The following is a 12,117-nucleotide window of genomic DNA, read 5'->3' as shown; positions in this document are numbered from 1 at the left end:
TCCTTCCCTAGCAGCATTGTGGGTCCCTACACTTCATGGAGTGAGGCAGTTCAAGAAAGTGGCTCACCATTACCTTTATAAAGGGGCAATTAAACCAATGTGTGCTGGCCTAGGCAATGACACCTTCATCCCTTGAATCACTGAGTTTCATTGGAATTAGATAATATATTCATAGATTCATACAGCATAGAGACAGGCCCTTTGGCCCACATATCTATGTCGACCAAGAAACACCAAACCACACTAATGCCATTTACCTGCATTAGTGGGTCCTGCCCTTTTAAGTGTATTTAAATATTCAGTCATTGCAATGGAAATCAAACAAAATATTCTTTTTCCTTTGTGAACAGCTTAAAAGGTGTACAACTGAAATTGGAAGCAGCTGATTGGTGTAATTCTAGATACTTTGTTTGTTGTATCATTTTGGAATGACTCAGTTGGATTGGGGAGTAAATTGGTGGCGGGGGAACAATCTATCGGGCGGGCAGTGTGTACGCGGCTCTTGGTTGTCCAGTCGGATGGGTTTGGGTGGCGGGCTCCTGCCGGTTGTAGTTGCCGTCGCTGTAATGGCTCCGCCGGTGTTGCGGCTGCTGTGTGTTCACGGTTACCGTCAGGACGGCAGGATTTTCCGAGAGCGGACCGGCTCCCTGCGGAAAGCGCTGCGGAAACGCGCCGAGCTGCTGTACGTGTCGTCGCCGCTCAGGGTGCCCCCTCCTCTGGGGACTACGGCTCAGCCTCCTGCAGCCGCCGGAGACGGTGAGTCGGTCAGGCGAGTCCGGGGAGGGAGCTGGGCCTTGTCGGTGAAGGGGCCACAGCATTGAGTTTTCAAACCTGGACTGTTACCTCCGGGGCCTCCAAATCACAAAATCAACCGGGTCACTCATAAAATCGGAAATATTGCAGATGCTGGGAATCTAAAATCAGAATAAAACTAAAATACTGGGTATTTCCAGCCTTTTGTTTGGTCTTTAAATTCCCAACGAGTTCGAGTGCCCTTCCTTTCTGCGTCCCAGATTTGCCACCCCCCAGACTGTGGGGGGGGGGGAGTGGTCCTGATCCTGAGCCCGAGCCCCCCCCCCCAACCACCAAAGACTGTCGGACTGACCCTGATTCCTATCCCCCCGAGACTATGGGGCTGACCCCTGATTCGCCACCCCCCAAACTGCAGTTGACCCCGATTATAACTCTCTCTTCCCCCACCTCCCCCCCAAGACTGTGGGACTGCACCCGGTTCTCCCCCGACCCCCCAAAGATTGTGGAGCTGACCCTGAATATTATCAGGGTAACTAGCATAAAACAACAACAAAAAGTGAAATTGGTGGAAAAACTTCACAGGTCTGGCAGCATCTGTGAGGAGAAATCAGAGTTAACATTTGGGTCCAATTACCCTTCCTCAGAACGCCAGTTAACTCGGGAGAAACGTTATCTCTGATTTCTCTCTGCAGATGCTACCAGACCTGCTGAGCTCTTCCAGCCATTTCTGGTTTGGTTTCTGATTTACAGCGTCCACAGTTCTTTTGATTTTTTAAAAATTTAGCATAAAACATTACCTTGCATTTATTTAGCACCTTTAAAGTAGCTCCAAGTCCTAAAGCTGCTCCAGGGAACTGTAATCAGACAAACTTTCGCACTGAGCCACATGAGGAGAGATTCAATTGGATAACCAAAAATTTGGTCAAACAAGTAGGTTTTAAAAACTGCCTGAAATAAGGGGAGAGAAGGGGGTGGAATGCAGATGCAGCCAATGGTGGAGCAAGCAATTAAAGTCAGGGCTTTGTGAGAGGCTTGTAGAACTGTACGATATACATAGATGAGAAGAGGCAAGGCTGTGGTCAGATTTGGAAAGAAGGAAGAAATTTTAAAATCAAGTTATTGTTTAACAAGCAAAGGCACCAGATTTTGAGTGATTCTGCTCCAAAGCCAATATATCCTGGCAGAGCAGTCGATGTGATCTATATGGACTTCAGTGAGGCGTTTGACAAGGTTCCCCATGGGAGACTGATTAGCAAGGTTAGATCTCATGGAATACAGGGAGAACTAGCCATTTGGATACAGAACTGGCTCAAAGGTAGAAGACAGAGGGTGGTGGTGGAGGGTTGTTTTTCAGACTGGAGGCCTGTGACCGGTGGAGTGCCACAAGGATTGGTGCTGGGCCCTCTACTTTTTGTCATTTACATAAATGATTTGGATGCGAGCATAAGAGGTATAGTTAGTAAGTTTGCAGATGACACCAAAATTGGAGGTGTAGTGGACAGCGAAGAGGGTTACCTCAGATTACAACAGGATCTGGACCAGATGGGCCAATGGGCTGAGAAGTGGCAGATGGAATTTAATTCAGATAAATACGAGGTGCTGCATTTTAGGAAAGCAAATCTTAGCAGGACTTCTACACGTCATGGTAAGGTCCTAGGGAGTGTTGCTGAACAAAGAGACCTTGGAGTGCAGGTTCATAGCTCCTTGAAAATGGAGTCACAGGTAGATAGGATAGTGAAGGCGGCGTTGGTATGCTTTCCTTTATTGGTCAGAGTACTGAGTACAGGAGTTGGGAGGTCATGTTGCAGCTGTACTGGACATTGTTTACGCCACTGTTGGAATATTGCATGCAATTCTAGTTTCCTTCCTATCAGAAAGATGTTGTGAAACTTGAAAGGGTTCAGAAAAGATTTACGAGGGTGTTGCCAGGGTTGGAGGATTTGAGCTACAGGGAGAAGCTGAACAGGTTGGGGCTGATTTCCCTGGAGCGTCGGAGGCTGAGGGGTGACCTTATTGAGGTTTACAAAATTATGAGGGGCATGGATAGGATAAATAGACAAAGTCTTTTCCCTGGGTTCAGGGAGTCCAGAACTAGAGGGCATAGGTTTAGGGTGAGAGGGGAAAGATATAGAAGAGACCTATGGGGCAACTTTTTCACGCAGAGGGTGGTACGTGTATGGAATGAGCTGCCAGAGGATGTGGTGGAGGCTGGTACAATTGCAACATTTAAGAGGCATTTGGATGGTTATATGAATAGGAAGGGTTTGGAGGGATATGGGTCGGGTGCTGGCAGGTGGGACTAGATTGGGTTGGGATATCTGGTCGGCGTGGACGGGTTGGACTGAAGGGTCTGTTTCCATGCTGTACATCTCTATGACTTTAATAATACTCTCTTACCAAGTTATCCTGCATTCCAGGAATAAATATTTCTTGCACTTTGATCCAACATTTCACACACGGGAAAGTGATAATTCTAGTATGTTTCATTGATTCAGGGACTCAAATGGGGGAAACTGAGGAAGATGGCCGTGGCTGGTGGTTCTCAAACCCGGTTGAGGACAGTTTCAATGCCTTGGATCATGTGGAGACCTGCAAAGGGCTTGAAGAATCGCTGGAGACCATCTCCAAAGCCATGGCTGAATTAGGCCCATTTGATGGTATCATGGGTTTCAGCCAAGGAGCAGCTCTTGTGGCAATGGTCTGTGCCCTCAAGCAGAAGGGAGACCCCAGATTCCAGTTTGATTTTGCAATTCTTGTGGCTGGCTTTAAGAGCAGGTGTAAGCTCCATGAGCATTTCTATCAGGAGCCCATCGCTATTCCGTCTTTGCATGTGTTTGGTGATACTGACCGGGTCATCCCTGGAGAATTGAGCCAGGACCTGTCCAAATCCTTCGTCGATCCTGTGATTCTTACTCACACAGGAGGACATTTTGTTCCCGTCTCTGCTCCTCAGAAGCTGGTTTACTCAGAGTTCTTGGAGAGGTTTCAGAAGAAATAATTCGAGCCTCAACTAGGTTTTATCATTAAGGCATTTTTTTACTGGAGATCTTTGAAATGTGATGTATTTCCATTTGCTTTAAAGATGAAGAAATAACCCCAGATTGTTCATCCAGAGGATGGTGATTATGGAAGAATACCCAATTTAACATAGTCTACCCATTGTAAGAGATCCTGAGAACTCGTCTGAATCCCTCACATAAATTTCTCCTGAATTAATCCTGGCCTTGTCCAACACTTGTGGGCATTTGATTTCCAAAAGAGTCACTGGACCTTGATCAGGATTGGGAACTCCAGCTCATCTTCCTTAGCACCAACCATGAATGATTTTTCTGCCTCCTTTGGTGTGAGCCATTGTCACATTGAGAGCACCTATCTTGTGCAAATAAACCATGTCATTATTTAGAAAAAAAGGAAAACTAAAGGACTAGACTTGCATTATTTTTTCTGTTGAATGTGAGAATCATCGGTAAGCCCAGCATTTTGTTGCTTGACCCTACTCAGCAGTTTTTACAACTGCTAGATGTCTCAGTGGGTTTTTTAAATTTCTTCTTTCACGGGTGTGCGCATCACTGGAAGAACCAACATCAGTTGCCCGTCCCTAATCACCTTTGAACTTAATGGCTTGCTCGGCCATTTCAAAGGACAGTTAAGAGTCAACGATGTTGCTGTGGATCTGGAGTCATGTGTCACAGACTGGGAAAGGATGGCAGATTTTGTTTCTTAAAGGACGTCAGTGAACCTGAATGATTTTTAAAACAATTGATGATAATGTCATGATCACCATCACTGAGACTGGGTTTATGTTTTTGAAAACTTGTTGCCAGTTTTTAGATCTTTTCTAATCAACTTTCTCAGGGAGATGTCTCTGGAGCAGGTAGGCCTTGAATCCTGGTCTCTTGGTCCAGAGGTAGGGACTCTGTCACTGTGTCTGGCTTTTAGTTTGTTAGTTAATTTGTGATGATACCTCTAGAGTAGGTTGGACTTGAACCTGCACCTTCTGACTCAGAGGTGGGTCTACTATTCTGTTCCAGATCTTAGAATTTAAATTCAATTTATATCAGCTGCCATGATCTGAACCCATGTCGCCACAGCATTAGCCTAGGCCTCTCGAGTATTAGTCCAGTGACATTACCACTGCATCACCATCTCCCTGTGAGTTTTCCACTCTCTTCTCCTTCGTGCACGTGGTCATCTTGAACTGGGCTGACTTGAACTCAAGGTGGTAGGAAGAAGCTCTAGCATAAGGTAGTCCAGCCACGCACCCTGATTCACTTTAGTTCCCATTAAAGTCACTGGCAGATCTATTTCCACCACAGCCAAATACTGTATCTGTGTTTCCAAGATGCTTTGTTCATTGGTGGTTCCCAAATTTTTCCCTTTTGACGCTAGAGAGAGGGAGAAATTGAGAGGGGGAGTCTGTTAGAAGGGGAGAAGGGCTATTATAATTCAGTCAGAGCCACCCATTGCCACCTCTGAATTCGCCACCTTGATCCCACTTAAGGTACCCCTATGCTTGGTGCTCCCCGATTCCTACATGCCTGCATGCAATTCCCATGTGCTATGTTGTTAACATGCAATACCTCCCCTTTCCTCTCTCCATCAGCTCTTCACCCTTCCCTTGTGTTTTAAAAAATTCTCAAGGTCAGGTTCATAGGAGAGTAGTCTGACACAGAACAAACGACCAAGAGGCGAGTCTGCTAGAATATGGGCATTTTATTCCCCGCAGCGTCGCCAGAACGGGTCTGGCTTATACTCACTCTACATGTTACCAAAACTGGGAGCCGTCAGTTCTCGTAGAGCGGTTGCCAACAACCCACGCTCGGCGGTTAAACGTAACCCCGGAGCAGACTCACCGAACTGGAGACTTTTCCAGCTGATATACTCTTTTCCAGATATAAACATTCATGTGAACAGCAGAGCAAGGCTAAAAAACACATTCCATTCTGGTTACATACAGATAAGAAGATTCACACGGGACTAAGCAACACCTCCATTCCGGTTAGATTCACACATGTATTGGGACATAATTTTTAACCGTTTCACCACATTCCACTGCTTGGAATTTTACACCACACCTTGGCATTCGGATGCACCCCTCCCCTCCTTTAATAGCAGACTTTTCACCTCTCCCAAGACATCAAGGCTGTGTTTTGTTCTCCATCTAACTGGATCTGGCAGATTCTAAACTGATCCACTCTGAAGGACAGAAGATGGTAAACTAGTTTAATGAAAGCTTGATGTGACTCTGTGCTGTGGAGAGCTATTGAGTAATAATTGCCCCCATACACACCCAACTAAGGAGGTAAATTGTTTGGGGAGGGAGAAATTTGTGTTCATCTGGTCTCAACAAGGACACCTCATTGAGAATGACCGAGGCGCATCTGCTAGGTTGAACTGAAGGATGATCTAAATGGAAGAAGAAACCTCACTTGTCTGCACTGAAACTTAAAACAGGTCGGTAGATAGCTTTTTAAATTATCAAGATTATTTTGGATCATTGATGGCTAGAAGTTGAGGAACCAGTCAGTTGTGATCTATTAGAATGACAGGGCACATCGGAGGAGCCTGCTCCTGTTCCTCTTGTTGTGAACTGCTGGTTGATGCGGTTATTCTCACCCATGGCTGGCACGTTGCACCAGCCGGTTTGCTTGTGGGTACTCTTCCCCATGAACTAACAGATCATCCCTCTTGCTAGGTCCCAGGCTATGTAAGCCAGACACACTGCAGACTCTGAACAGGCACATCGACTCTTCCTTCTGTCTTTGGCTCCATTTATGATGGATTTATTTGGAAATGGAAGATGACAGGAAATAAACAGGGACCCCCAGAGAGATACCTGCTAACAACCTAACAGCAGATGGCTTGATGTATTGAACAATAATTTAATATAAAATCAAATGATTCCTATTAGAGTGACAGTCACTCAACGAGGTCATACCATCAATTATGGCAGAAGCAGAAACTTGCTCTGTTTGTAAAACACATTCTTTTGCAGTCATTTGACTTTGGTTTCTCCCTCATTTTAACTCTGTTCAGAACAGTAACAGAAACATCATCTCTGTGTCTACCCCATCAATTTAAAGAGGGCTATCATGTTCAACTGTCAGTCTTCTCTTTTCCAAATCAGAGCGGCAGCTCGATCATATAAACATCCACTGTTTATGTAACAAGCACAGAGTGGGGAGACTCCTGTTAGAGAGATTCAGATCAGAGCTCATTGTATAAACAGTTGTACTGTTATAAAAAGTTGTACATTTTCCCCTGTTTCTTATTTCAAACATCATTTGGCAGTAGATGGTTTGGGATGTCCGGATGTGGTGAAAGTCTCTAGTAGTCTCTAGTACAGCACCTTTGAGTGCAGTACAAAGTCCCAGGATGCTTTTCAGAGTCACCATCTGAGAAAAATGGGCGCCGTAAGAAAAGAGGAGCTATTGAGCAGAAGCCAGGTTGAGGAGCTGCTTTCTCAGGAGAGCCATAAGGGAGGCCACAGGGACGCTGAGGCAGAGCCCTGAGGGAATCAAAGGGCCTGAATGGAGTCTTGCTGTTTGGAGTTGCTTGAAGAATTGGGTCTGACTACTTTGTGCTTTTGCAGCTTTTGAGAATTCCTTGTACTCAAATGAAGTGAAGGAGTGGGCGGGAGGAACATTGTCCAGTGCTTGTAAATTTCCCTCATAATTGCAAAAATAACACGATGATCCTGTCGGTATATTTGTTAGCCCAAAAGCATAAATTATGCTTGTAATTCTCAACAGTGGTGTAAACTGCAATTAAATTTTGCAAGTATATTTATTATCTAAAGTGTGGAATGGATCTAACTCCTCATGTCTTCTGATACTGTTGGTACCTGTTGCACAAGTGAAACACAGTCAGATTGTTGTTTCAATACAGTCACTTATTCTATGTGCAGTCTTTTTATTTCCCCATTCACTCTCCTATCAAAACCTTCCAGAATACAAGAAGGAAAACTTGGGCCAACTTGCTGCACACCTTCTGCTGGTTTTATCCTGTCACCAGCTGCGACGAGCTGTCCATAGGAATCCAGATTTATTTGGACACCTCATTCTCTTCCCCTTTCTAAATAAAGCACTTTAGTTCTGAGTGCTTGATACTTCGACTAAGATTAGAACAGCCCATGTTTTAGACTGATTGCCGATACAATGCCCACCACTTATTCCAGGGCAGCCCTAAACCCTGTGCAACAGAAATCTAACATTATAAGCATAGCTCAATAATTAGTGCTGTCATCTGAGTCAGAATGTTAGGAGTTCAGTCGACATCCCAAAGATTTGAGCAGAGCATCTCTCAAACCCACGACTTCTACCATCCAGAGGGCCAAGGGCAAGTTCCTCTCTAAGCCACTCACCATCCTGACTTGGAACAATATCACTTTCCCTTCACTATCACTTGGCCAAAATCCTGAATACATTTCCTAACAGCATTGTAGGTGTAACTACACCACATGGACTGCATGATTCAAAACTGTTCACAACCATGTTCTCGAGCACAATTAGATGAGTGCAAAAATTCTGGATTTGTCAATGAAACTCTCAACCTGTAAAAGAATTTGAAAAAACATCCGGTTTCAGTGCAGAACTGATTATTGATAGTGCAGTCTCTCGGATCATGCAATACTGAGGTCCTGTCTACCATCTCCGATTTATCCCATAACTAACAGTATGAAAACAGCCTATGTGGACACCTATCTCATTGCTATTTGTGGACTTGCTAAGGGCTGATTGTTTGCCTGTTTCCTGCCATTACAACAATGACTACCCATCTAAACATAATTTCCTGTGGGTGTGAAAGGTTCCACAGAAATGAAAGTTCTTTCCTATAGTGAGTAACTGGATGTTTTGGTATATTGTCAAATGCTGCAATATTTCCTCTTGATGGCCTGGTAAACCTGGTGGAGCTGGGGAAATGGTGAGGCGCATGTGCTGAATTCATGGCGTTTCTTAGCAAACTCTGCCCAACTGGCATTCCTGGCATAAGTTCGCACAGCGTGGAGGCAATGTCGCTGGTTTATCACTCTACACACTGGGGAGATTCCCAACTGGGCAGGGCTGAACATTGCAGAGACATTTCATTTTTAGGTGCCACGTGTCAGGCAGTTGGCAGAGGGCCAATACACTGATTTCAGAATTGGGTGGAGATTTGCACTTGTCTCTCATTGAACCCAGGGATGCTGCGCAGTAACGGATGGTAAATCCTCAGGAGTTACACGGGAAAAAACAACTTGTTTTATTGCAAAAAAAAACAATCCTCCTGTTAGTCATCTTCCTCCGCTATCAGCACCTGTCATCTGCTGCTTATGGCTGTAAAAGCAGCTGCTTTTTGTGTGAGATCAGCGACTGAACATTCGTTGCTGAATGTTAAAATAATCATCCTGTGAATCCGGTTGTAAAATAAATTGATGCAGAACATGAACTGTTAACTTTGGCAGAATTTGAGATGTAATTAATTCTAAATTAAATCCGGTCACAGAATGAGCATGTCACGCATGTTTGGGGATATTTTGCTCAGATGAAATTACGTGTTAAATTTTGCAAACGTTATTTGACAGTATCCTGGAGGAGAGAATTGGATGCGCTGATGCAGAATCCACCCTTACAGTCCCCCTCCTGATAATTTAAAGTTGTTCTGCTAACAGAAACTTGAATTAAATTTCTCCAAAAGTTCATTTGAGCTGCTAAAATAAAAGCAGTATATTAACTTGAAAACTTTTTTAATTATCAGATAATACTAATTAAACAGCTACAAATTAGGGATAGAATGTATTGCTTCGTAGGTTTTAAATAAATTCAACATAGTACGATGAAATGCTGACTCTCCTCCCCTTCTCTTGCTTTACCAGTATCCTCATTGCCTGAGGGTTGCTAATTATGGCATTTGCCATGATTTCACTCTGGGGCAAGGAAAGAGAGCAGCTCCCAGAACTAGCCCACCTAGTACAGGATATGAATGTAGTTTCCTGGTGTTACTCTGTACCATACTTTAGTCAACAGAATTAACGAGCCCGTGAGCCCTTCCCCAACACCGAATTCATAATACTAGGAGGGAGAAGATGCAAGTTTAAAAATAGAATTTGTCATAAAGCTTTTTACTTCCCTTCTTCCTGAAAACTCCCTATCTCTCACTGTTTCTCCCCAGTTTGATGCTTGAATTACACTTTTCCTGTTGCTTACACAGTACCTGGGACATTCCTCAGAGTCAGGAAGTTTTGGGTTCAAGTCACAGTCCAGAGGAAATTTTCAGCTGACTGTTCAGGATTGATGAAGGTCCTGCATTCAGATGAGTTGTTAAACCAAGGCCTTGCTTGCCCCCTCAAGTGGATATCAAAGATCATATGTGTCACCATCTGAAGATAAAGGGTATTTTGTCCAGTGTTTATCCTTCAATCAATGTCATACAACAGATTAATTGGTCGTTAGCACATTCTGTTTGCAGGACCTTGCTGTGCACAAATTGCATGCTGCCTTTACTCCATTACGATAATTACACTTCATTTGGCTGTCATTGGGATGTCCAGAGGTCATAAAAAGCACATTGTCAAGTGAATGCAAGCATTTCTCTCCTATATAGAGCCATCGGATGAATACACAGTCCTGTCTTATTCCAGCACTAAGTGCAATTCATTGCAGCAGTACTTGAACTTTGCTGTCCTCCCCTCTCCCTCAGCACTGTAAGCTGCTGTCAAGCCCATCTAACCTTGAGTAAGATGCAAACACCTGGCAACTGGTCTGAAAATCATTTGGATTAACTGATTATCTGAGCGATCTCCTTGTAATATGAGTGCTTATAATAATACATTCTTAGGTTTCTCTGTTGGCAGAAACTAATACCCACTTTGTCCAAAATCTCCAGTTAGACTTTTGATGCTGTACAGTGAGTTCGTAAATAATAATCTCCCAATCACAAATATAGTAAATAGCTTCTGAACACTGTAAAAGATCTTGGCTGTTGACAAGTTCTTGGAGCATAAGAGGACCTAACTGTACATGGTCGGTATTTCTCTGCTCCCATATTTAATTCATTAGTCACCTACTAACCAGGTAACAGATGTTCTGTGTGGACTGTTCTCTCCAGTGATCAGGAATGGGGATATTTTGTCATCCAGGAGATGACATTAAAATGGAGTGCAGCCACCGTCCTATCCATAGTGCTGCTAGAGCATAACTTCAACCTGTTCCTTTTGACATGCTGTTGCTAGGCAACTGCTTCAAAGCAGTTCAGCTGAATGCACTTCTGTCACAGAAACAAAACCCAAGTATTTTACTGCTGCCTGTTGGGGAGGGGATGGGAGTGTGTCCTTCACCCTTCCAGGATTTTCATTGGAGGGGGGAAGAGAGTTTTTAAAAAATCTTGAAATACATGCACAATTCTATGATTTTTCCATCTTATTAATCCGCAAACCCCAATGTCCATATCCAGACTCACACCTAGCCTGGTTCACCCATAAGTCGCTGTACTCGCTTGATGTGGATTGGCTCCTGTTTTGGTAATGCTTCAAATTTAAAATTGCTCATCCTTGTGATTGAATGACCTTGTCCATTCCTTACCCCTGTAATCTCCTCTGACTCCAGAACCCCAATCCAATCTGTTTGCACTTTCCAGATTGTGGATTGATATTAAATTTTGTTCCATAATTACTTATGGAAAATATGTTGAGATGTTATATTAAAGGTGCTTCTTTAAATGCAAATTATTCATGCTACTTTACTTCATAATGAACTGATTATGTTCCTTCTGGGTGATCTGCTGCTTGAAGCCTCTCTGTTATTGAATTGTTGCTGTGCAGAATTAGATTGTTTGGCCCATCATACTTGCAATGGCTCTCCAGAGAGCAGTGCACCTTGTGCCATTCCCCCACCTTTTCCCCTGTAACTCAATGCACTTGTTCTTATCAGATAAGACTGTAATTTCCTTTGATTAAACCTGCCTTCACCATGCTGTCAGGCAAAGCATTTCAGACCCTAATGACTGGCTGCATGGAAAAGGTTTTTTACTTTGTTCAATTGACAGGTCCTTCTGACCTGCTTTGAAAACTGTCTCACCATCCCACATACTTTGCCCTCCAAGGAAGAGTTTATGCTCACTCCTTGACGGAGGTGAGTACTGGGGAATGAAGCATTTTTCCACTTTCAATATCCTGTGTTAACATAAATGCACCAATTCGGGTGGAGAACACTCAGATTTAAAAAAATACTGTGGATACAGATCCAAAGAAGAGTTGTATTGGATTCAAAATGTTAAATCTGTTTTTCTCTCTCCACAGATGCTGCAGACCTGCTGAGTTTCCCAGCACTTTGTTTTTATTTCACGTAGATAACAGTTTGACACCGTGTAAAGGTACTTAAATTCTAC

General features: G+C 43.7%; 1 protein-coding gene across 1 annotated transcript; it reads left to right on the top strand.

The window, feature by feature from the left end:
- Positions 1–537: 537 nt before the first annotated feature.
- ovca2 (OVCA2 serine hydrolase domain containing) lies at positions 538–5,560 on the top strand. The gene is made up of 2 exons (XM_043718166.2): positions 538–756; positions 3,249–5,560. The coding sequence occupies exons 1-2, from the start codon at positions 567–569 to the stop codon at positions 3,749–3,751; spliced, it is 693 nt and encodes a 230-aa protein (XP_043574101.2). The 5' UTR covers positions 538–566; the 3' UTR covers positions 3,752–5,560.
- Positions 5,561–12,117: the final 6,557 nt, after the last annotated feature.

This window comes from Chiloscyllium plagiosum, unplaced genomic scaffold, assembly GCF_037043375.1.
Source record: "Chiloscyllium plagiosum isolate Xiang-an unplaced genomic scaffold, Cpla_swu_hap1 HiC_scaffold_31, whole genome shotgun sequence".
In the NCBI taxonomy this organism is placed as follows: Eukaryota; Metazoa; Chordata; class Chondrichthyes; order Orectolobiformes; family Hemiscylliidae; genus Chiloscyllium; species Chiloscyllium plagiosum.
This window is presented reverse-complemented; position numbering and strand designations above follow the sequence as displayed.